This window comes from Watersipora subatra, chromosome 4, assembly GCF_963576615.1.
Source record: "Watersipora subatra chromosome 4, tzWatSuba1.1, whole genome shotgun sequence".
Classification (NCBI taxonomy): Eukaryota; Metazoa; Bryozoa; class Gymnolaemata; order Cheilostomatida; family Watersiporidae; genus Watersipora; species Watersipora subatra.
Genome location: NC_088711.1, coordinates 15,767,030 through 15,794,230, shown reverse-complemented (window position 1 = coordinate 15,794,230; position 27,201 = coordinate 15,767,030). Strand labels below are relative to the sequence as shown.

General features: G+C 35.0%; 1 protein-coding gene across 2 annotated transcripts in view; it reads right to left on the bottom strand.

The window, feature by feature from the left end:
• Positions 1 to 22,872, bottom strand: part of LOC137393273 (uncharacterized) — a 31,680-nt gene extending 8,808 nt beyond the window's left edge. The window contains exons 1-11 of one of the 2 annotated variants that reach the window (XM_068079753.1): positions 22,723 to 22,872; positions 17,042 to 17,115; positions 13,764 to 13,838; positions 11,783 to 11,831; positions 11,590 to 11,652; positions 8,118 to 8,149; positions 7,778 to 7,885; positions 4,312 to 4,409; positions 3,919 to 4,066; positions 2,298 to 2,346; positions 856 to 997 (exon numbers count right to left, since the gene is read on the bottom strand). In XM_068079753.1, coding sequence (XP_067935854.1) covers positions 856 to 997; positions 2,298 to 2,346; positions 3,919 to 4,066; positions 4,312 to 4,409; positions 7,778 to 7,885; positions 8,118 to 8,149; positions 11,590 to 11,652; positions 11,783 to 11,831; positions 13,764 to 13,838; positions 17,042 to 17,115; positions 22,723 to 22,771 — 887 coding nt within the window. In that variant the 5' untranslated portion in view covers positions 22,772 to 22,872. The remainder of the gene's footprint in view (positions 1 to 855; positions 998 to 2,297; positions 2,347 to 3,918; positions 4,067 to 4,311; positions 4,410 to 7,777; positions 7,886 to 8,117; positions 8,150 to 11,589; positions 11,653 to 11,782; positions 11,832 to 13,763; positions 13,839 to 17,041; positions 17,116 to 22,722) is intronic. The other variant, XM_068079754.1, reaches the window with a different exon arrangement.
• Between the last annotated feature and the right edge of the window lie 4,329 nt (positions 22,873 to 27,201).

The window sequence follows — 27,201 nt, the reverse complement described above, 5'->3', positions numbered from 1 at the left end:
CAGTGTGTTTTGAATTTTGGCCCTTGTACAATTGAGTTTGACATCCCTGATCTAACACCTGGTTCACATAAATTACGCAATTAATGGAGTATGCTACACCTTGCAGTTGCTTCACTCCGATTGCTTTCTTTGACTAATCCCATAGATTGTGAAGTAGCATAATCTAAAAGCTCTCACTTTTCAGAAGCCGGCACATTGTGCTCTTTCTAAATCAGTTTAAAAAGGAAGCAAGAGGCACTTGAGCCAAAGTGGGAAATTTACATTTAATGAGCTATTCAGAGTTCTTACGGCCACATGAAAGTCTAGTCATGTTACGCCTCTATGTGATGATGAGAAACGCTTCTATACATCACCACCATCACAGCAGGTGTATGACTAGCTACAGACAAGAACTTTATGAGTCACTTCCGCGCCTCTTGTCATGAATTATATGTGGACCAAGCTTAATGCTCGATATAATAACTGTCTAATATTTATCGAATATTCTTTAAAGATTTAAGTGCCCATTTCAATGCAATTGCAATGTTTAGTTCAATGGCAATAAATGAGAACATCAAGGGTCGTCTTATATAAATATAACATAAACTGGGCTACGCTTCAGAAGCAATAAAACTGTAATTTGATAAATCATAGCAACATTGCGCAGATCCTGAAAACATAAACTTTAAAACTTCATTCCATTAACTGAACTAGTCTAAAAATAGAACGCTGTCAACACTGCTGATTATACGTCTTTCTTTGGTTAATCAAGGGTAAGCATGATAAAAACAGAAACCTTCAACTATTAACCAACCCCGTCTAACTGAAGATAACAATGTTAACACCAAAAATACTTTTTATAAAAATTAAACTTACTTATCAAAGACCATTATCCGGTCATAACAGTATGATCTATTTCCATAAAACCTGTAATCAGATGGCTCCAATTTGATGGCTTCTGTAAATTGTGCAATGGCTTCTGGGTAATCGCCATTGTGAGCAGCAAGATTGCCATTGTCTAAAACAGGTCTGCCACAATGAGCCAGTGTCTCTTTGACACACCTTGTATGGTTCACTAATCTTTTGCTATCAGCTCCTACAGTGCTAATGTCTATCACTATGTTTCCATGATGGGCAGTACTTCGGAGTTGCCCCCTCCGAAGTTGAGGGATTAGGCATTTCCATGCTGTGCAGTGATTTCCAGCTAACTAGCCGGAGAAGAGAAATTGTATAAATCGAATCGCCGCCCGAGGTGCCTGCGCACAGCGATCATGACGACCGAACACCAGAAACGATTTTTTTATGCTTTTCTCGTCACTATACTTTTATTTACATTACACCTTTACAATGTGTTACTAACTTTAACACAATTTCTACAAAGTAATAACCGGCATTATTGAATTTAAGTGAAAGAAGAGCAGAAAGAAGAACAGAAAAATACAAAAAAAACAAGATATGCAGGAACACTTTTGTATTTGTTTATGGCGCTTGATGAATCTGCCTCCACAGCAAGAGAGCCATGCGCAGCTGGCAAGATTTGAAAAAGATAACTATTTGTGAGTTTCTAGCCCGCATTTCCTAACTCGGTTCCGGAATGTACACAGAAATAAATTTTGGCAACAGTTTTTTAAAAATTTCAAATGTTAAAAATGTCAAAGGTTTCTTTTAAAAGCTATACAAAACTATTTTCTTACGTCCATGGTACTACTGATTACATATAATCACCAACACAGCTACACAGTTTTCAAACCGACTAGAGCTCGTAGGCTGTGATTTCACAAAGAGCCATCTTAATTATACCATACCTACGCAGCCACTACGCAATTGCTGTTTTCTTGCTGCGAATTAGCGCTGTCTTCGCACTGATCAGTGCGCAGTAATTTCAGTGCGAAGACGCAGTTTCTATGATTCGGAGAGAGCGCAACTCCGAAGCACTCCACACCATGAAAACATAATGTATAAAGCTGGAGTAGATGTCTAATATGAATAATAACATAGAATGGATCTGAAAAATAGACGATATAATCAACAGCATAAACCAGGCAGACCTACAACACAGGACAGAATAGAAAGAATTAGTGAATCTCATCTAATAGCTACTATATCATCGGAATGATGGTTCTGACACAGCAAGATTTCTTTACTATGGAGTTCACCTTCAATTTTGGCATAAACAGCGTTTATATATGTGTAAATTATACCGCAACAAAACATTGTGCATGCATTAAAAATTGTGGTATTTAATGGATGCAAGGGTTAAATCATCAGATACACAGAGTTGCTAGACGCAGTCAACAGAGCAGGAAAGATGAACTCACGTGCTATTTGACGACTCTTTTTTGTATGTGAGTTACCATGTTCACCAGTCTATAAATATTATGATAAGCAATTCATTATATGTTTTGATAGCCAGTATGAGGGCAACGCCTCATTTGACCATCAGAATTTATGACATGGAATACACACAACCACGCCACATTAATTTTTTATCTATAACCATGGTCAATATTACACATTCAAATCGACAACGGCTACCATTGAAAACCTGAGCAATTGATAAATAGCCAAATTTGATGCTTCTTGGGAAAAATGATCTAATACACACAAAAAATAGGAGTGATTATATAATAATACCACATGATGTCGTCACACTAGAAAACCTGACTCAACAGAAGAGCTGTTCACTAAAACGATACAGCCAGTAAATATGTCAGTAAGGTTGAACGTACCAGCAAATACACTATCACTCTCATACCATACTTTAAAAATATTCTTCATAGAAATTGTCATACCTTCAGAGCTACTCACAAGTATAGCTCTGTGCAGCCAGAGCAAATTGTAACCCAAAATGTTAACTTTAAGATTATGGCTGTACTAAAGACACAAGTTCACAAGCAGTGAGTAACTGCCCCCATATCACACCATTGTACGCCCATCTATTTCTTTCCTGCTGCACATTTACCATATGAGTCATTCATTTTATCAGATTAATTGCATTGAACTATTTAGGAACAATCCTTTGTTTGTCTTTTCAAAATAAAATTATATTAAGTTTTATTATAAAAAGTGGATATGAATGGTCAACTAATCATGAATGTAAACCAGACATCATTTGAAGCAATTAGAATTTTTATAAAACCTAGGATCTCTACTATACAAAATAACAGAACTTCTTCTACAAATAAAATATCCATATTTTAGGGCAGTGTTGGTTTTCGGAGGATGCTACGAAGGACCTAACTACGAAACATGGAAATGCAGTTTAAAGCTAAAATATCCAAAGATCACTTTTCATCCAAAATGGTAAATACAGTCGACTCGTTTTTTCGGACTTGGCTTCGCTGAATTTTCAATTGTTCGGACAACATCCAGAGTCTAAACGATTGTCCGAGGCAGCCGTGTCTGTCTGAAGAACATCAGCTTTGACTGGGAGATGGCTATCGCGACAGACAACGCAAACGAGACGTGAGTTTTCTCGCCAGTTTTCCACCAGCCTTGCCACTGTCTAGTTTCATTTGTTATTATTACTGCTATTAATACTAAATAATGAATCCTATTGCAAGTATAACCATGTTTTACTCTCTCATACATCCTGTATGAGCATATTGTACCATATTATAACATCGGAGTATGAGCGAGACATACAGGCTGTTTAATGCACTGTGCAGACTTTTTCAATGCGTGAACATGGCCCAGTTTACATCGAACAAACGAGGATTTTGACAAAACCTACAATTAGCTTGATAAAACCTTGGACATTTTAGTAACGATGCACTAGTTATTCAATACAATGAGAGAATACAATTGTAATAACATTTTATTCCATATGCCAGTGTACATGACCCAGTGCTCCTAACACCGTGGCACCGCACAGCTGCCACCCACCACCTTCTAAACCAAGCACCACCTACTACACAAACATAAATACATCTCACTCACATCTGTTGTTTCATTATGCCTGTCTCCAGCTGGATGAGATGAAGATGGACTATTATCTATTTTTGATGTTGTAGCTTCTGTCTTTTTTTTGTTAATTTTTTTAACAAAAGCTGCATTAGGATCAATGCCCTCTCCTTCATCTGATGACCTAAGATGAGGTGAACATTAAGACCTCTCTGCATCAAGAAGCTCATCTGCACCTAATCATGATTGTACCCTATGAGACAGCAACAGCAAGCTGACCAAGCTAATGAGCTACTTACGTAGTAGTAATAAGAAGTTATGCACATCCCAACTAGTATAATATCAACAGGAAACCAACGCTTTACCAACTTGTGTCATAACATAAAAATGATGTCAATCCTACACAAGCAAAACACTGATATGACTAACTTTATGCCGTTAGGGGTTTCATTCCGACCATCATCACCACCATTTTGTGTTGTTCGAAATCCTTGTTCTTTCTCCAACTTTTTTTTCTCGCGTCGTTTCTAAAAAAACAAAGAAAAAGTATAATGCAAGAATTATCAAGAGATTAGCGAGTTAATTTGTTAATTTAGAACCAGCCGGCCGACTGATCAACTGACTATCCAATAGAAGTTGATCTGAATAGTAATAAAATATCAAACTAATATTTTGCTGTGGGCTGATTAGTAATTTGAAGCTACCTTTCTATATACATGTATGTATACTTCAAGAGCTGCAGTAAGCTTATTTAGATCAGTTTACTACACGAAATGACGTATTAACCGAATGAAAGTAAATGTATGTTGTGACAATGCTAATCGTAAAATACTTTCTGAATTATTAATTACAATTATCTGAGAAGGACGTGTGCGTATGTGTATATACAATACACGCATATATACTAGGTGAATGCGAGGCGTTCCACAGGTAATAAAAAACTTTTTTGCACAAAGAATTTACTTTTATATGAAGGTGTTAGTTTATTGGTGTGTGTGCTATATGTTTAATTAAATTTATGCTATATATACATATATTTATAGCATTTGGGGTAAGTCTGGGCACGTATTTTCTTTCTAGTACACTGGCAGTCCATCAAAGATTAACATGTGTAATAAGCATGTTTACAATTATTCCACAGTACAGCAAGGTGGCAGCATGGCGTAGTGGTTAGCGTGCATGCCTGAAAAACTGGTTTACAAGTTCAGCTGCAGTGTGAATCAGTTTTTCATTCCTAGCAGTTCGGGAGTGTATTTTAATCACTGTAACTGGACATACGACAGACCAACAGACCAACAAACCAACAAACATTGAGATTTATATATATAGAGCAGCTAAAATTTTTGGTATATTTTAACCAAGAAAGTTGAGAAAATATAATTTAAATAAGAAACAAAACAGAGGCAAGGTTTAAAACTCATTATATGTTGCCTTCTAATGAATAGCAGCTTTTGGGTTCAGAAACCATAAAGAATGATAACTTTACACAATGCTTGCTTGCGTAGAGAGAAGCAAGCATATATGTGTCGCAGTCACAGAAACCATGGTTAAGTCGCAAATCACGAAGTTGAGTTTTCCGACTTTGAAGTTGCACCAACTGAATTTATAATATTGGTAACGTCTTTTATAACATGTACATCTGGACAAATCAAATAGTGAACTTTCTGAATCTGAAGTCAGTTTAGCCAATACAAGTCTTTTAACCCTCGGAAAAACCCCCTTAAAACCGTTGCTATGCTCAACAGGAAGTACTGAAAAATGGCGTCCGATAAATATAATCGTTTCTTTTTTGCCGATTTTAAAGATAACTCTGACATTTTGGACACTTATAATTACAATATACTTCCAACTATTATGACGTTTTAAAATGTAAACAAAATTGTGCATTGGTTTTCGTTTCTCAAACTTTAACACCAGTTTTCTTAAAACTATGTTTTCGCACTAATGGTAAACATGCATTCAGTTTATTGACCATAAAACCTGTTGTAATTAAGCTAAAATCAAAAATTTTTTTGCAAAATAACTGAGAATTTTCTCCTTTTGCTAATGTAGATAACTCCAAATCTTACAACTCCGACTTAATCATGGTTTCCGTGACCATGACCCATATGTTCTTTTTAATCACTCTAATTCGACGAACTGCATGTCATTTACATAATATAAATATTTTATGTGACAGTTCTAGCCAACCAATAATCAAATCAGGGAACACACAGGTTTGACAGGAACACACAGGTTTGACAGGGGCGCACAGGTTTGACAGGAACGCACAGGTTTGACAGGAGCGCACAGGTTTGACAGGAACACACAGGTTTGACAGGAGCACAAAGGTTCAGCAGAACTATACAGGTTCAACAGAACTACACAGTTTCGACAGGAACACACAAGTTCAACAGAAATACACAGGTTTGATAGGAATACACAGGTTTGACAGGAACACACAGGTTTCCGCCAGAGAAAACTATTACTTCAATTGACTTATTGACAAAAGTCTTGTAATATAGTCACAGCTAGACAATTTCATCACATTCCTGTTGATTTCTAAATATTTTACAAAATTTATATGTTGTTATGCTATAAATATAGTGATTTCAACTATTAATTACCATTATCTACAATTATGATTGATAACGAGCAGACGACCACGAATTGCATAGAGATATTTATAGTTTGCAGCGAATACATAGAAGTAAAGTGGGTGAGAAGTAGGATAGATACCGTCAAGGAGTAACATCCTCTTCCTACTAGTTGGGTTTCATTTTCACTTACTAGCCACTACTGTATTTTGTACAGTACAAGAAATCTATACAGTAGTCGTCTTCTTTTCACAACCAATGCCTTTAAGAAACAGCGATAAACTCGAAAAGACTAAGTTTATGCACAATTTCAACTACATGTAATTCAAAAGCAGAGACTTTTAACTAATTTAATGCAAAGATTAAAAACTTACTCAGCATACTGAACTATTCCATTGTAGAAAAGCTTTGACAGCTCAAGCTTATAAAAGCTTATAAATGCTGCAACCAGTGAGGTTTAGTCTCATCTATTATTATTATTATATTCTTGTTATTTTCATCTTTTCATCGCTGTGTGACACACGCTGCCTCACGTACAGCTTGTGTCTTTACCAACCCGTGTGACACACGTTGCCTCACGTACAGCTTGTGTCTTTACCAACCCGTGTGACACACGCTGCCTCACTTACAGCTTGTGTCTTTACCAACCCGTGTGACACACGTTGCCTCACTTACAGCTTGTGTCTTTACCAACCCGTGTGACACACGCTGCCTCACTTACAGCTTGTGTCTTTACCAACCCATGTGACACACGTTGCCTCACTTACAGCTTGTGTCTTTACCACCCCGTGTGACACACGTTGCCTCACTTACAGCTTGTGTCTTTACCAACCCGTGTGACACACGCTGACTCACTTACAGCTTGTGTCTTTACCAACCTGTGTGACACACGCTGACTCACTTACAGCTTGTGTCTTTACCAACCCGTGTGACACACGCTGCCTCACTTACAGCTTGTGTCTTTACCAACCCGTGTGACACACGTTGCCTCACTTACAGCTTGTGTCTTTACCAACCCGTGTGACACACGCTGCCTCACTTACAGCTTGTGTCTTTACCAACCCGTGTGACACACGCTGCCTCACGTACAGCTTGTGTCTTTACCAACCCGTGTGACACACGCTGCCTCACGTACAGCTTGTGTCTTTACCAACCCGTGTGACACACGTTGCCTCACTTACAGCTTGTGTCTTTACCAACCCGTGTGACACACGCTGCCTCACGTACAGCTTGTGTCTTTACCAACCCGTGTGACACACGCTGCCTCACTTACAGCTTGTGTCTTTGCCAACACGTTGCGTTTGTTAACAAAAACTTACCTTCTTTTTTGCTCTTCGTTTCTCAGCCTTTCTCTTCTCTTTTTCTTCTTCACCGATAAGCTCTTTTGCCATTGCCCATGAGGTCGCCACTGCCTCGTTCTTCTGCTGCTGTAGAAACGCTTAAACCATGAAGAGCTCAAAAACCTTCCAAACTGTTACTTCAGCAAACGTTGATAAACATACCACACAATTGTATCAAAGTTATTGCTGCTAGCAAATTAACTAAACAAACTAGTGTATCTTTCTTTTGATGATAGGATCATATTGAACTGGCAGACCGGCTGATGACAGATGAAGAACAAAACAAAAGTCGCACTAATATTATAAATACAGAACTTACTTTGAGAATTCTAAGGTCAGCATCATACTCATCTGCAAACGGAAATGTATGCGCAGGTAGCATAAACATACACTAGCCAAGCATTCGTATAAAGGTATATATCGGAATATAATGCCTCCTTACTGACTTCACATCACAGTTATTAGTTACACTTGAGTTAAGACATTGTTTTCATCCATACAGATGAGTGGTATATGTTGGTTAAAAACTTTGCCAGTGCATTGATACAGAGAGATAAGCAGTAGGAATTGCAATTGGCAGGGCAGGCAACATCACCATACAAATATATGTCGATGGAATCTGTTGATAAACCAAATGAAATTATGTGTCAATGAGTTTTAATTTTATTAAGACATTAAATATTCGACAGTAATGCTTAGTCTAACTATGCCTATATTCATCATTAATCACGAGACTTACTCCAAGTTTTACCCAGCAAAAGCTGATTCCTTTATATAAATAACTGCTAAACAATTGCTGATGCTCAGCCTCAAAGATAGGTGAAGGTCAATCAAGAGTGACGTTTAATTCTTCAACTTTTAGAGCTAATCATCAAAAGGAATTTTTACCGTAAAAGAGCACAACTAACACATAAATAATACTGTTGAATATACAGGTTTAGTGACTTCTATCTGACACCAACACATACTTCAAAAATTTTAATGCCATAAAAATACAAAAGGATCTATCAGTTTTATAGGATTACAAAGATGTTGAAAATGATTTCGAAACATGTTTTGAGATTAATGCAAATATGGATATAAAGGATGTAACAATGCAGCAAACTGTCATATAAATCAAAAGGAATTCTGTTATTAGTAAATATTAAAACAAAACAGCGAACACAAAGAACTTTCACCACTGTAACTGACCGCATCACAAATTGTCCTCAGTTGTTACATGAGTTATATCTAGACTAAATACAGTGTGACCCGGAATAGAATTGTAATATGATTTTTTTCGCCTTACGATGTCACAAACAATGTTTTTTCGTCCTCGCCATGAGAGATTTTTTTCGTCATACGATATCACCAAAAATTTCTCTCAAAATTGAAATTTGGCAGTTGGTGTGCTAAATACGTTGAAATAATGAAAATGACGATGCGCTAATCACCGATATCCCTCTCACAACACTTGAAAGAGATACGATGATCACTCTCTTTCTCGCTTTCACTTCAGTGTTATTCACTTTAAGCTATAGTGAAAACGAAACCAGAAACAGATAGGTAATAATATTTTTGCCGATGACAAAGTGGAAGTATAGTTTAGCAAAATACATAGTAAAACTTAGCTTTACGTATGTGTTTAGTAAGCTAAATTCATTTAAGTTAAACTCAACTTTTCCCACGACCAAACAGAACGAAGCGATTGGTTGGGAGATTTATGATAAATGCACATGTGCACACAATTCCCGAAAATTATTCGTCAACAATGAGACGAACCCTTGTATCAAAATTTCATCAACAAATTTAACCATCGTTTTGTAGAGTCATTAAAGTATAATAACGATACAAAACACATACAAACCTATTTAAATATGTTACCAAGTCTTTGTAAACCGTCGTTATTATCTTAAAACTTACCCATCTGATCGGATTATACACAAATAGACAGATTTATTTGGACGAAAATTGTCACAAAACGCTTGAAAAGCTCGGTTTAATAAAAGTTAAGACCGAAAATTGAAACGTCAATAAAGCTGTGCGACAGATAGTAGAACTACTTAGCAGTGCGCATTTCACGAGAAAACCTTGCTAATTTCACCAGTCTATGGCCTTGTTTACTTGTAACCGAATTTATTCGAAGGCTTCTGTAATAAACGTAGACCGTTTGAAGCGTAGACCGATTTACAGGTAAGAAATTGTGGTACACAGTTTATCAGCCTATGTTTGTTTTGTCCAATCACCGAAGGTTTCATTGAACTATTTAAAACGTTAGCCGAAATTCTTTACAACTTATGTACAAGCTAGGGCCGAACTACAATGCCCCTTTATGACGAGGCATTTCTCTCGATCTAGCATGGGGTTTGACAATACACAAGAGTCAAGGTCCTACCACGGCTAAAGCTGTCATTGATATAGGTCACCACAGAATGACCGCTGGAATATCGTTTGTTGCTCTCTCTCGAGTTCGAAACATCAATGACTTACTTGTTAACAACTTCGCTAGGGAGCGCATCACTCGATTAGCTATCAATGACAAAATGTTACAACGCAAAAGAGAGGAGATTAGACTGCGCGACATTTAACAGATACTGTATAACCTACTTATAACAGATATTGTAATATCAACAATTAACCAATTACTTGTATACCTGGTTTCAACTCAACATTACCTCCAAAATAAACTGTTAGTTGCACCTTTTTAGAGTCGTGCTCCCTCAAATTTATTTTATATCATCTCAAACAAGTCTCATTTACACTATACTCTGTCAATTCCTGCTGAGAACTACTTTTTCAACAATCGACAGTCCCCTTTCTTTTTTCCATTATCACTTTGGTTGTGGGCTGTATGACAGTGGAATTTCTAGTATGTTATACGTCTGTTTCGAAGGTAAGAACTCCTTACGGTACGTACTGCAGATAGTACATTGTAATGTTACATTTTATTGCATAGAGAATAGCTATATGCACAATTATTGGGAAGGCTAGAAGGTAGTCTAATGGTGCGGGTGGTAGAGTTCATCTACCAAGCCGCACGTCGTGAGTACGGATCCTGTAGGATGCAATCTTTTTCCCAAACCTAAAACCTTGGCTTCAGACAGACCAATAGACTAGTACACTGGCAGCCACTTGCGCCGTGAGAGATTATCAATTATTCTGCTACGCTGTACAGCGGTCCAGTTGGCAGTATACTTGGCTGCAAATCTGGTTTTAGGAGTTCAATTCCTTTGCAGTGTAATCTTCTTCTAAACGAGTGGTTTTAGACAAACTGAAGGATGGATATGACTATTATTATAGTAAAGTTTGTAGATAGGAATCTCTACTCTTTGCCCGAGGTCCATAAGGGTCCACACATATATAGGCCCTTGAAATCGGTTTACAACAAATCTTGAACACAATATTTTGCTTTATAAAATGAGTGTAATCCCACAACATTTCAATCCTCTGTTACGAAGTAGCTAATTTCAACAGTAGATATGAGGTGTCAAAACTATCTAGAAACATTCTATGGTGACTCCTAAATATATTTTGTTTCGATTCGAGAGAGAAAGAGAAGATTACTTCTCTACTAGAATGTTGTGGAAAAAATAGTTTGCTATATATTGCTAATGATGAAATATCTATCATGTAACAATTCTTACATCTCACAGTAAGACATATTTTAAAACGTTTTATTTCATGTAATTTTATGTTATATTTTTTAGCTAAACTCGTTTATTTTTACTGAAGAGCAACATGGATATCACATTAGACTCGCACCTACAGCTAATTCTATTATTTAGCCAATCACAAGTAAATACAAGGCCTACCATAAGAATAGTCGCTGTCAGAGAGACTGTCCTCCACATCCTCTACATCCAAGCCAACGCTGTCTGTAGAAAATGATAACATCATGCATGACTTACAAAAAAACATGACATAACATTAAAACTACTACTGCATCCACTGTAAGACGAAAGACTCAATGTACCAAGGTCATCATATAACATGAAGGTAGCTCACCTCTTGTACCGGATCCAAATATGTTTTTGAATAAGTCCTTCATTGTCTCCTACAAGATAGACTTAAGAGAAGTACTTTAATGCTACTCTAATGCTACAAGTAAGCATTAGCTAGGAGCAAACATGAGGTAGATATCACTTCCTTCATTTGTACAATATTTTACTTGATAGTAGAGCATGAAAATTCTTTGCCCCATTAAAATTCCACGGCAAATGAATGGAGCTCGCACCTTCTCTAGGTAAGTAAATTCTAGCCAGGCAAGACAGAAAAAGGGATTGAGAGGACAATAAGCAAACTCTCATTTTTTTAGGTAAGGTGCAACAGTGTGAGGGTTTAGGAGAACAAGCAATGATGTATGTATGTATGTATGTATGTATGTATGTATGTATGTATGTATGTATGTATGTATGTATGTATAGCAGACCCTCCTATAACACAAACTTCAAATATTCATGTAAAGAATTTATGTGAAGTTATTGTTTCATACTACGTAAAAAAAACCCGTATAACGTAGAGTGTCAAGTCGGGGCAAGTTCCCAAATTCTATTTAAATGGTAACATATCTCGCCACACTTGCGTGAGAAAAAAACGATCCGCATATAGCATTATATCTATCGTATTAACAACTTCTATGACAGTCTAGTTTGTAGTGATAGATTGTCAGATATGTCGACAAAACAGAGAATATGTAGCTGCATAGTTGTTAATAAATACTTGAAGGTGATCAATTAGTGCGGGTGTTACAGCGTCGTTCTACCAATCTGAATTTTACGAGTTGGAAGTATTGTCGAAAGCTATCTTTTATTCTAACCTTGACCCCTGGGTACAGATAGATGGTCAACAGGTAAAACCGCTTTTTTCAAAGTAAAAATATCTTGTGTTTTGCTTTTTTGTAGACATATAAAATATTTGTTATTAGTTTTACTTTGCAGAATAGACTTTGCTGCCTAGAACAAATAAGCAAATCGTTGTAAATGAACATCGACTGTGTGCTCTCGACTGTGTACGACGATGTGTGCTTCTCATCAACTTGTTGTAAAATTACTGCAATCATGGTCTATAAAACCAGTGAAATTGATCAAAAAAAGGAGAAAAGTTGACGATGCAAACCAATAATACTGCAGTTCCAGTACAGCCCACAAATTAAACAATTAAGTCTAGTTTTTCCTTTTTGTATGACCAAAGGAGGGAGTTTTGAAAGATCTTGGAAAAGATTAGTTAATTTACATGTATTTTACTGTTCGTATAACGTAAAATCTCTATAACGTAAACGTTCCTGGAATGCATTATTAACTCTTTCACTACCGCAAGCCGATGTATCCTAGCGGATGTATCGGCTAGAGTTATCTTATCTTTGAGGCAGGAAGCATTAGTTTATTTATAATTACTCAGCCTTCGCTTCAGATATACCAATAAGATCTGGTCTCCATGAAAACAAGCTTGTTGCTAACAATATAGACTAAGTAGCAACCCTCTCACTGGCGGCTCACTGATTATCAAACAGAAAGTTCACCGCGGAAAAAGCACGGACAAAAAATATTACTGCACTCATTTAATCTGCAGAAGGTTCTAACATTCTTAGCCATTGGGACTCCAATAACTCTATATCGAGTGATTCTGACTCTTCTAGTGCATGTATTTCATGTGAAAAACTATAATAGTAACCAAATATTATGGCGACAGTCAAAATACGACTATCAAAACTGCTGGCAAAATATTGTTGGTGAAGTTCGTAAAGTTTTTTACCGTTTTTAAATTAAGTTAATTTAAGATTTTTTCAATAAAGTATCTTCTTTTTAACAACTTGTTTTTTAAATTAAGTGGATATCTTCATTCTTTTTCAAGTCATTACAAAATTAGTGACGTTATGTCAACATTTGTGTGAATAGAAAAAAATATTTGGGCAGAGCTAGAAATAAATTCGGTAGCGAAAGAGTTAACGCTGTAGAAGCGCCTACAGCTGTAGTCCAATAATACCCACCATGTCCATAACAACCTCGTCTGAGCTGTCTGGAGTAACTATTCGTGTGTATGCGCAGAACACCTGTTGTAGTTTCTAAAATAAAACGAAAGCTAAAATAGTAAAATAGATTTCCTCTATAGATTTTCTGAGAATCTATTTTGCAATGCAAAATTGTGTCTCTAAGCTGAAACCCAGAACATATATTATTTCAAACTTGAAGATAATAAACTGATGAGGTGTTGATTCCCCTCATGGTTGAATTAGTAACTGGTAACCATAAACTTTCTTCTCTGACAGATGTGATAGAAACATTTTTATACATCAATTCAATAATTTTGGGAAGAAAACTACCATCAAAGATGGTAGTTGATGCATTGCTTTGATGCATTTAAAACTAGCTCTATCGTTCAAAAGGAAAAACCAATTCATTCAATAAACATTCAAATTGACCAATCATTTGAATGTGGTTCGGAGAGGCGCTGATTCAACTCCAATGAACTAAAAGAAAATATGATATGAGTTATCTGTTCTTTTTTGATGGGCGTTAAAATGAAAGAGATGATAACTCTTAATTTTATGTTTTGTATGTAATTGTGATACTACATTTTAGCAAAGAACACTGAACTTATATCAACTCTTGTACAAACCAATCTAATAATCATCCAACTTGACATCTGAAAAACAGACAAGAGAAAATTCTGTGGAAAAAACAAATAAATTAAGTGGTGCGGATGGAACAATGAGCAGCAGGGTTGGACAAAACCACGGTTTTTATGAAAAAACCAGGTTTTTTGGTTTATACCGGTTTTTTATAGTTTAAACTGGTTTTTATGGTTAAACCGGCTTTTATTGTTTATATAATTTTACCAAGGTTTTTGCAATTTTAAGTCTAATTCACATCACTTACTATAGCTGCATGATTGAGTATTGAACACATATGTGGAATCATCTGCTATAGATGGTACTGTGGGAGTTGTTATGGGAAAAAAGAGAGAAAACATGAAAATTTCAGAATGAGTCTTAAATCAAACATAATCGATTAAATACAGAGCAGAAATCTTATCACATAAAGTGAATATTTTACATAGAGCTCTATGTATAAGTAGGAACTTTAATCCCAGTGATTAGTCGTGTGGTAGTGTAGAGCATAGCATAATGCAGATGCATTGCTAGTGTTTGGAACAGTGGCAGATGACTCCTGAATATTAGCATCACTGTCTAAATTGGTGTTTTTAGCTTGACATTTTGCTACGTGAGCTTTAAGCCTATCCGCGTGACCTCGCGTTACGACAGCACACCTATTACGTTTTGCCTTAAAACCTTTGCCTTTCAAAACTTTTCAAAACACAACAAACTTGATAAATTGAATTCTAACAATCCAACGACTTTGGCTTGTGCCCAATAAATGAAATACTAGTTTGCAAACTTGAAGCTTTGGCCCAAAAGGATTTTATTGTTTTAATTTCTAATTATAAGTAATCCTTTCTCACTGGCCAGACTTGAGAAAGTATTCATTCTTTATTAGAGACAATGATGGGATTAGTATATTTCACATGGTTTTTATATTTCATCAGTAAAGAGATCATCATATCACTTGATAAAACCAATTGAAATTGAAACTCACTAATTCATTGTTGTGCTTGGATTTCATGTAGTTTCAACTTGAGCTCTGCCATCAATTTACTACTGTGTCCTAAATAAACTTCCACAGCTGATAATTACATATAAATGCATTTCTACCGCACATGAACCACTAGGAGCTTAAAATATTATGTTTGTCACAAAAAATAATGAAAAAAACCAAAAAAACCAGTTTTTTCGGGCTGGTTTAAACTGGGTTTAAACCACTCGGTTTAAACCAAGCCAACCCTGATGGGCAAACGACCTTGCTGTCTTTGTCTATGATCATTTTTTGTTAGATTATTAACAGGTAACAAAAACCCTTTGCATGAAACCTAACACCTGCATTGATGAATATAATTTCAACACTGCTTGCTAATGTAAAGAGTTAGCGGATGACAATAGATAGGAATGTAGCGACAATTAAAATTCAGGTCAAATATGCCAGTTACCCAAATATCAGTCAGTTTTAAAATGAGCTTACTCAAAATGTTATCCTTTGAGATTGTTTTGATGTTTGAGCTGATCTGACTGCCAGAACTTTTCAAGATTAAAATCGACAAAACTTAATTACGGTTGAAATGCTCGAAAAAAAAGTGCGAAAGCCATTCCTAGTTGCTATCATTGATATACATGTAGTTGATATTAAGCTATTGCATTCAAATTGCAGAATTACGCGTCTCTATTCTGTCAGTGGCTTTGCAATTATAAACATCATAATCACACTTTTACTTGATCTGAGCGTTTTAACCGTGATCAAGTTTTGTCGACTTCTATCTTCAAACATTTTGGTAGTCAGATCAGCTCAAACATCAAAAACAATCTCTTTAACTGCAATCAAATTTTGTGAATTTTAAAATTGAAACATCCTGGCCGCCAGATCACTTCAAACATCAAAAAAGCAATCAGAAATGATAGAAAAATTTCGATAATTTTTAATAAAATCTACCAAAATTTTGTGCAAGTTCACTTTTAACAACTACTGAGTGATACAACTACTGAGTGATACAACTACTGAGTGATACAACTACTGAGTGATACAACTACTGAGTGATACAACTACTGAGTGATACAACTACTGAGTGATACAACTACTGAGTGATACAACTACTGAGTGATACAACTACTGAGTGATACAACTACTGAGTGATACAACTACTGAGTGATACAACTACTGAGTGATACAACTACTGAGTGATACAACTACTGAGTGATACAACTACTGAGTGATACAACTACTGAGTGATACAACTACTGAGTGATACAACTACTTTTAACAACTACTGAGTGATACAACAAATGTGTTGAATGACCTTGTCAGTTTATCGTTAGTAAACCAATACCTGATTTTCATTTCAAATCTAGCACTTCATCCGATAGTCACATGCTATCTCATTAAACATACTGTTTGCCACAACTGCGGCCAAAACTGCTCACTGCATTTCTTTAACCTTGAACTGGCATATTTACTTAGCTTATGTTGCTTAATTTAGTTTTTCCAATTCAGTTATATTGCTGAAACTAAGTTGAAAAAGTTTTTCAAAAGAAAAACGCTTGTTTGTTTTACAAAAGAACAGCTACGTTCTTTACTAGCATTTTTGCTGCACCCAATATAAATTTACAAAGTCTTATAAAAGTCAGTTGACAGTGTAATACGAAGAAAAGATTGCAGTTACCTTGAGAGAGCCCTTAACGTGGTATCGATAAGCAAGATGGCGGTATTGCCTCTCCACAAGTCCCAAACTAGTACCTACCAACATAGCAAATAATATCCGAGTCTGACAACATATATGCATTTAAGGTAAACCAGCGGATTAGCACTTTTTGTGAATTACAATAACCGTACAAGATTGCACAATCCCATAAAACCCGTGACATTGAAAATAGCTAATCTCAAAAGCTCAAGGACCACAATACCATGGGTCAATAGAGCATGGCTTTGTCAAGTGGCAAGTCTATTTTACGTTTGCTTTACCTATTTTCTGTGTAACCCTTTACTTTCATCAAACTGAGTTGGTGCTTTCCTTGCTTTTTCTTCAACTTTAAATTCAGCCTCAAAGAATATATTCATCGATTCCTAATCCTCTAGACATTTGTCTGTTTCTCCCCAGTTTTTAACATTATCAAGAACCTCTAACTTCTCTTTTCTTGACCATGTTTTTTAAATATTTTTCAACCTCTATTTCCTCTGACTGCATTATATTCAGCCCCCCATTATATCAGACAGCTTTATACTGGGTATGTATGTTAGGGTGTATGTCATATAACTTGCTCTAACTTACACCGATATATTTTAAACAAACTTAATTTTTATACTCACTATTATTTTTGCATCTTATTTCATTGTCATCATCCTTTTTACTTTTACAATCTTGTAAGGATCTTAAGATGAAAATGATGTCGTATGTCGGGAAAAGATTGGCTCAAATTTTATGTCATCAGTCAGAAAATGTGTACATAGAGATGATAGTAGGTCAAGGATTGACTACTAGGATATTGAATAACTTTGTGCCATGTCTGTATAAACTGCTTTCTATCATCCAAATTACAAACAATTTTTACACTGAAAATTTGTTCCAAGTATTTTGCATAGTATTTCCCACTATTTCCCTCTTAGCTAAGAAGTTTCTCATCTTTATAAAAATGATTAACTCAGCTGTTACTGGTCAAACAATTTTTATAAACCCTATTGCTTCAAGTGTCAATGACTGATTAATATTCTACCTTGAAGTTTAGTACAGCCTATTTGAGTTCGGGTTTCTCTTACATGTAGGTAGTGGCTACACAAACTAATGTATCAAATATCCTGTTTAGCAATGCCATGCAGGTCGGTGTTTGATGAGAATACCTTTCTTTGCATCGATTGCTTTTCATTGTCTAATTTCGAGGGAACGTATTACTTGCTTTGAAAAATTGTGAAAAATGATGAGACTGCAATTTCGGAATTTTTTTACATCTGATAAACTTTGTTTAAAATAACCTTAAAAGTACAACTTTACAGGCCCAAAATAAAAAAGGCAGGTATTATTAACAAATAGCAATTTCTTGTAAATCATTATGATGGAACCTTAGCAAGAAGATAGCCTTACAAGGTGAGGTGTTTGATATTAGCGCGTCAACTCAATGAAACACCAGCCTGTGAAGCTCACTTTATACAAAGTGATATACGCTATTTGTACAAAAAACTCAATTAACTATCGCTTGTGAATGTACAATGACATAAAAGAAGTTAAGAATGACTGTTCTGGTCATATAAAAAACAATCATGTAAGATCTATTAGAAATAAAGCTCACAGTTTTCTGTTTAAAGTCTACTTCAATAATTACTAAACATTGTGAAGCAATGCCATTCCTCGTTGGTATGTTTAAGATATCATTGTTAGTAATAAGGAGCACTGATTGGCATTGTGATGCGACACGTGGCTCAATGTCTTGAAATAAATAAATTTGAAAAAGAGCACCAGTAATGCAATTAATAAATTTTATAACTGTGGAATAATGCTATTTTATAAATAGGAAAACCTGGGTTATAACAATCAGCTCGCACAAGGGCCAAAACCCGGTAGTTATGTATGCATAAGTATTTACAAATTTATCTCAATTTATGAACAGCATGAATGATATTTGGCTTTTTGATTGCGGCATTCGAGTACAAGTTCACAGCTTGATAAGGCACTTTGAATCATACAATAATGTCAGAGAGCTAATGCACACACTGAGTGGATAGCAGGCCCGACTCCACTAGAATACCAGTACGTGTGCCTAAGGCCTTTCGAGATAGTAGATGTAAATACTATGTTTTTGCATACAAGCTACAAGGTCAGAACTGTAACTATAAGGTACAGTAACTGTAAGGTGTTCACACCTTGAACACATTCACACAGCAGTCAATTATGTTTTTTCAAGGTTAACAAAGCAATGAGAAGTTAAAACATCCCTAATTTGCTCAACCCATATGTGTGGATTGAGTAACACTGTAACACACTTATCTAAGTTACACAGCTTACAATGTTTATATTACTATGGCCCAGAAGTGGCAGAGTGTAATGACTCCAATCTTCCCCATAATTTGTGTAGGATGAGATTGTAAGCAATATGGGTGCAAGTGTGCTATAGGTCAGCACGGCTACCTGTACTTCTGATCAAAACAGCTTGTTTTAACATAGTTTTATCAGGTTACTACCATGATGATAGCAAGCAAAGCTTGGAAAACTTGAATGCGCCACAAGAAACTTTCCTTCGTGATGAATTTCATGTGCGTCCACTAATTATAGTTTGCTTTTACCAGATGTGTTGGCTCCATTAGATGTACACATACAAAGACGACATGTTTGCGTAACATGTGATTATTAGCATCAACTCACAAATCAACAGATATTAAATCCTCATCAATCCAAATTAAAAGCGTATTATACAATAATTATTCCTATGGATGTTGGTGAATTTATGCTTTGCTCAATAAACTTAGTCACCAGCAGCCTTAACAAAGCTTATATTAATATAGATGTAAAAATAACTTATATATACTAGTGTATATATACGGCATTTTACATAGACACGGCATGTAGGATCAGTAAGTGTTAGAAACTCTTCTATGTTAGCACTAGTTATCGTATAGTTTTCCACACAGAAGATTGCGTAGATTTTTTAGATAAAAATTAGTAAACCTATAAGTTGGCTTTCATAACTTTTTTGTTTTCACAAACATAGTGAGAACCATTAAAATGTCAGTAATAATGCTTATTAAATATTTGCCGCTATAATAGGTATTTCGTGGTTTAAACAGTGAATGCATTCAGGAAGAAATTATAACGACATTAAGAACTGTTTTTTGGTCTTAAACCTAGCCATGATTATATTTAATACCATAACCATCAACTATTAAACAATTGCTATCCATGCCTATCCTTGTTGTTTCTTTATCGTTATGAGTTTTTTCCAACATCCAACCGTGACAGACACAATCATTTATTGAAAAGATTTTCTGTCCTGATTATTATTATTAATTATATTATTATTATTATCAACTCACTAAAAATATGTGTATTTAGATAATTACAATCATTTGACAATCTCAAACTATGAAGTCACAGATACTTTAAAACTATGTAACACACAGATTAAATATCATTAACATTTAACTTTCATGCAAAGTTTGATGTATAAATACTGTGAGATATTCCATAGTACTTAGAAAGTTTCAACGAAAATAGGCATGAATTAAAATGAAAACACATTATAGAACGACTTTAGACTGCCGGTAATAAAATTAAGTACAGTGAAACCTATATCAAAACCGTTGTAAAGTAAATATTTCCATAAAAAGACACCATATTTCATTTAATTCACTTCACAGCTCAAAACTTGATGGTAAATAATTCTAGGAATAAAATATAACATGAAAACAAATGCATTATACACAACTATGCAGAAGCTTAATAAGCTATAAACAATAAAAATAAGTATTTATAGTTACTTTACTTTTACAATGAAGATGCAAAGGTCACCTCACCTTTACACTGAGAGGCAAGCAAACAGCAGTGCTGCTTTGATGATACAAAAGGCAGATGGTTCATAGGGAAGAGAGGTGAATACAGATGACATGATCTTTAAATTAGCATCAATCATTTATTGTCGCTTGTTTTCATATTTGATTTTTCATATAATTTGTTTAACAATCAACGTATCTAAAATTTTCATTTCCACTTTCTTCCTCACAATAACTGCTAGACCAGACCACCTTATAGACTTTCTAAAGGATTGATCCATAGCTGTTTGCTCAAGTTTTGCTACAATTTCTAGCTTTAATTTTAGAGAAAGCATTGCTTTCTTCCCTTCTTAACCACCTAAAAATCGCGATAGTCTTCTCGGAATCCATGATTATAAAACAAAAAAAGATATAAAGCACTAGTTATTGAATATAATTGAAACACCATAAAATCAAACTAAGTGATGGGCAACATCATATATACATTCTGAGTTATAACACTGCAAATTTTTAAGAACTGTCAAACACTAATTGTTAGAATGCCAAGTGAGTCAAATACTTGCTCAAATTTTGATATGTTAAGACCATCCCAAGTCGTGGTTGAAAGTAGGCCTACATGTTTGGAGGAAAATAAAAGCATTAATAAAATAACCAGCGAAACGATCAGTTAACCATCTTATTCAAAACAAACATGCCATTTAGATGTAGTGCTTTGATATGCCCTTACATCTACATGTATGTCTAACATTTGTTCACTAGTGTTACAAACTAGAAGCAAGAGCAAAAATTCTCTTCAGGAGTTAGTAGCTCAAAAGCTGGATAAAATCGAGAGATGAGCAGAGCACTAAGTCAAGTAAAAAATCAGTAGGACCTCACCTAAATCAAAATAACTCGCAAGGGCTGTTTTAGGTATATACTACAAAACATTCAATTTACGAAGCTAAGTGGACTTGAAGAAGTGCAGTTTTTTATGGAGTGAATGGTTTTACGGTCTGTGTTAGACCCAGAATATATATGTGTACAGAAAGACCGAAGGGGTATTGGCAAATGAGCACATATTTATAACTAGTGATGCCAGTGATTGTGTTTGAATTCATCAACAATCGTTCTAGAAGGCTTCGACATTCACTTTGTCAATACGTTTCTAGAGTGTTGTTTCCATACCCTGAGCAGGTTGGGTATTGAGCAGGTATAGCCTACCTGGTTCATTATTCCTGTTGCTATCGCTTAGCAAAACAAAAACATTTTAGATTTTCTAAATAGTTAATATTTGAAATACACAACTCAGTCGAACTAACCGAAAACTAAATTATGATCTCCCAGAATTTGTAGCAGATTAAACGAATTTCCTCATTATTTCTATAAACGATGTTGCAGTAAAAGAACGAATCTCTAGTAAAAATTCTAACAAACAGTCTAAACTAAAAATGTGGCTCGACAATAAACAGCTTGCTCCTATAAATGGACAACCACGGCAAACGGATCTGATCAATCAGTAGGAGCTTGGCCATCGATCTCACAAAAATACTGCGCTGTTGTGATTGGTGATTCTATAGTTTGCATTTGTAACAAACAAAAAATATGTCATTGGATACATTTGTCCAAATATGTACAACCTGGAAATCATTTATATAAAAAAACAGTACATGTATAACGAAACGGACGTTTGGTCTGACATCTCTCCAGTCCACAACCAATGGTCTAGCAATTCACACAAAAATTTAAAAGATCGCAAAACATAGCATTACAAAGCGACAGCTTGTCACAATTAATTATATGCTCAGTGTGCACAAGCTGAAAACAGTGAGCTGCAGCGTTTGGTGTGCAACACTTTTTATTAGGAAACGCAACAAGGATAAGAATTCTTACCGAATGGTAACTTCAGGAACGAATATGCGTCCGAAAGCGTTACTTTCATGATATGGTGGTGCTCACATATGTAACCACCGTTTGGAAAACAGAGAAATAACTTTACAATGAAATATTTAGAGAATACTAAAACATTCGGCCATTTTTCGTGTAATTTAGAGATTTACGTCACGTGACCTTATAAATAAATAAAGAGTAATTTTCATTCATATGAAGTAATATTTTGAGCTACTAGCCAAATGCAGTCGTTTATTTTTACGCTCATCTATTGAAGAAATCATTATAACCTGAAATAATAACTTCACTCAAGGACACCTGGCATTATTTGTGATATTTTTATATCTATAACTGCGTAATAGAAAGTTTAAAAAAGATTTTCTCAAACTTCTAGAAGTAAAATGAGTGGACAACTTCACATTATAGTTTACGTTTAGCATTGCATTGTTCTAGTCTTGTGCCATGCCTAGCTAGGCAACTGCCAGATGTTAAAAATTAATGCTTTAAGGAAACAAAAAATCTAAACCAAATCTTAGGTTATTGAATAATTGTATTTTTTTATGTGTATTATGTCAAATGGCCTGACATGCTTGTAATAATGATATACAGCCCCCAGGGGCTGTATATCATTGCTTGTAGTAAAAAGTTCACTTTTCTAATACTGTACATTGTTTGAAGTGAATTTAAGTTAGTAGTCTAAAAGGGGTTGCCTGATCTCTAACTTTCTGTTTTAAAGAGATTGCAACTCCTAATTTATTACTGCTTTTTGGTAAGGAAAAAATACAACTTCCTTTGGATCCTGACAAGTAAAAATGACCAGAGAGATGCAACTGTCCTGCTAGTGCACTGTGATGCTGGTACAATCTGAGATGCTGGTGCAATCTGAGAAATTGTCAGCCTAACTGTTAATTGAAGATGCTTGCTGGTGCACTTATGTTTGCTGGTGCAGTGTGTGTGCTGGTGCAATGTGTATGCTGGCGCAATGTGTATGCTGGTGCAATACAGGTGAAGTCGATTTAGTTGATATTCATAAAAAGATCCATTGAAGGTTGCAGTATGTCTTGTATTGTGCACAAGAATGAACATATTCATACAGGCGGGGTATTTATATCTTAGAAGGCAGGCAAGTTTAACCAGGTTAAAGAGAATAGCTAGGTACATGAGAGTTTGTAATAAAAAACAGGCCCCACCATCAACATATGATTAAATAATGGCTACACATATAATGACTACGCATACAGAAGCAAGGAACAATTATGGATTTGTATAATTGGTTATTTGTATCAGTCCACATCATCTGCCCCAATAGCTACAAACTGGGTCTACATTAGGTACTGCACTAATTTTTATTAAAAGTATATGCACTTCAGGTTTATTGGAAGTATATAAAATACCTTAGATGGAACACCTCATAAACACCTTACCATGAACTCATAAAGAATGGCTTGTTTTAAAATTGTTGGTTTATTCTTCATTATTCCAGAATTAATTCATACATTTTCTACTCAGTTGTAAAGGAACTTGACCTTTGACTTAGTTTTAGGATATTTACATGCTTTTTTAAAAAGTGCTTTAAAAGATACTAGCGACTTTTGAAATACAATTTGGATTTTTTATTTATGTTGCTAGCTCTTTTATTCAGCAATAATTACCAAAACTTAAGATTACAAGCACTGCTCGAGAGATAATCTTTTTAGAAACATAAAGACTTGAAATTCTATTACTATGTTGTTTATTCTGGCTGCTTTTTATAGAACACAATATAAATTGTCTTCCTCCGAAGAACCATTGATATTTTGTAATAGCTTTTTTATGCTTCCGCTACTTGTAAGTCTATCAAGTTGTCAGAGTCTATACAATTACAACCTTCTAGAAGATTGTTCTAAACTTTCTAGGATGTAGAAAGTTACCAAACCTCCAAACAAACTCTAATTTTACAATGTTTTCAACATGATTTTCTGCTATTGAAAAACCAGTTGGACGGAAGGTTTTTGTTACTTATTTAATATAGTCATAGCAATCATATGATTAAGTTTTTATCAAATTCTAGAAGGTTGTAATTACTGTCCCTAATGCTGGCTGTCTAGAATTATGAAATTCTATCTGCATTGCTCAGATTAAGTTAGGATTTATCTTCTCTATTACTCAAAAACCTCACAATATGGCTGTAGTCAACTTTTGTGAAATTTATGTAGCATTACTTTGCTATCCAATAAATTTTACCGGATGTAATGAAATTCGGACAATTTTGCGTATTCAATCAAGTTTATATACAGAACATACAATGCTATTATATGCAATGGATAGCAATAGCATGGTGAAGGTACGTATTAATTTTAGACAAGCCAATTTCTGGATACTATTTCTAGCATTGTAAGGACCAGTTTCATCTTACCACAATGAAAGTTTTTAAATTGGTAATTTTTGTGTTTACCTTGTAATAAAAGTGAGAGCATTATTTTATTTATAACATAAACAGCCAATATTCATCTTTAACTAAAGATGTCTTTTGCTCTTGTCATCTATTTATTTTAATAAACCTCAAAAGTGACCTCAGATCATTTGGTAGTATACTTTTCGCATAAAATTGTCAATTAAAATACATTTTTAATTGTTGCTAGCGATATAATTTACTGATTAGAAAAAGATTTGTTCGTTTTATAGCAATACTTTGCAAGAACAGCCCGACAGTGATGCCTTTATTTATCTTAAATGTTTAAGTACTTTCTGGCAGCAGAGAACTGGTCAATGCAGTTTATTATTTACTGTTGGCTGTCTACAGCTAAAACTAACTGTTTCACACAAATATGCAGAGATTTCCTTGCCAACTATTAACAACCATTATTGCTTAAGCTTCTTTGATTTTACTTGTAAAACCAAAATTAGTACAAATATATAAAAACGTTGACATCAAAGCAATAGCACAATCACATTAGCCACACACGAGAAACAACTGCACTGGCGAAGGCGTGCAAAACTGAGTGAGCAGACAACTTATGAGTCAACAGTAGTCCATATATTCCGATGAGTCACTCTCCAGTTCCTTACCTCGCTTATACGACTTTATCGGATACACAATTCGTGAAGAATTGGGAAGCCGAAACCTAACAGGCATGTCACATGTAGGCCCGCTATTAGATTGCTTTAGAATGCTGACGGTTTTTATACTGTGACGATAAACATCAACATCTGTAGAATCACTATACGATGAGCTATGTGTTGATGTTATTGGAGATTTTGTTGCCTGAATGCTGTCGATATAAGTTTTCCAACGACTCCATGTAGCTTGACGTTTAGATGCTGTAGTAGCAGAGCTAGCGACTGATCGTCTGCTGCTAGATGAAGTAACACTTCGATTTTCTTTAACTGTCTGACTGCCTTTCCGTGTCCTTCGATTACTATTTGCCTTTCTTGTAACCCTCCCTCTGCGCACACGCCTGCTTGATGTGTGTCGGGTAGATGTTGAGCCAGAACACAGAGGACTTCTTTCTAAAATTATGTGATATGGGAGTTGTAAGCTCTTGTTTTCTTAGACAGTCCACTGCTTGCTGATTGGGTAGTTAAAAGCTAAACTTTGTAAATTCTGCTTTTTCTTGTCTTATCAATGCGTTTTAACAAGATAACCAAACAAGGCTTTCCAAAAATTTGTTTTTAGTAATCATTGAAAGAACTTTCATGTTATGGGAAAATTTGTAAAAAACTGAAAAAATATATCGATGTATGACGAACAGATTATTGATTAAAGATGAATCAGTAAACCAAATTTACAATCAGCAATAACAGCAAAAAGGGAGATTTCTAGCTCTAATCGATTTTGTTTATTATTCAAAGAAAACTGCAAAAGAATAATGAAACGATTAATTATTGATTGCCTGGTTTAACTATTTGTTTTAGCACCATTTGTTTTAGACTGTTTCCTAACAACAATTCCAATGGTTTACTTAACATTTTAAAAAATATATCTATGCAAACATACGATTACCACTCCGCCGTTTTTGTCCAGCTCGACCTTTTTTGCGAGACGATGATCTACATCTTCTGTTAGGAAATTCCAAATTATATTCTGCAAAAGTATTCAATTGTGATAAAATATTGGCTAGTTACATTTGTACAAGCATAAACCGAGACAAGGAGTGAAAGGTCATGTGACACCAAAAAACTATTTAAAACTGTCTGAAAAGCTTGGCATAAAGTTGAAGTCATGTCGCAAGTAGAAAAAGTATGAAAATAAGTTTTTTTGTAATAAAATTAAAACATAAACTTAGAGAGTAAATACTCATTGATCACAATACAGCAATGCTATGTATAAAGTACCGATAGACAGATGTACAAACAATGGATAGTACTGGTGAATCTTACTTGATTGACAAAAATGTTTTCGAATTGCCATGATAGTTCATTTCAGTACATTTCTATTAGTCTTGCAACATCTGAAATATTACAGTTATGTGTAAAGGAATTCCTAAAACATTGCCTGGTAAC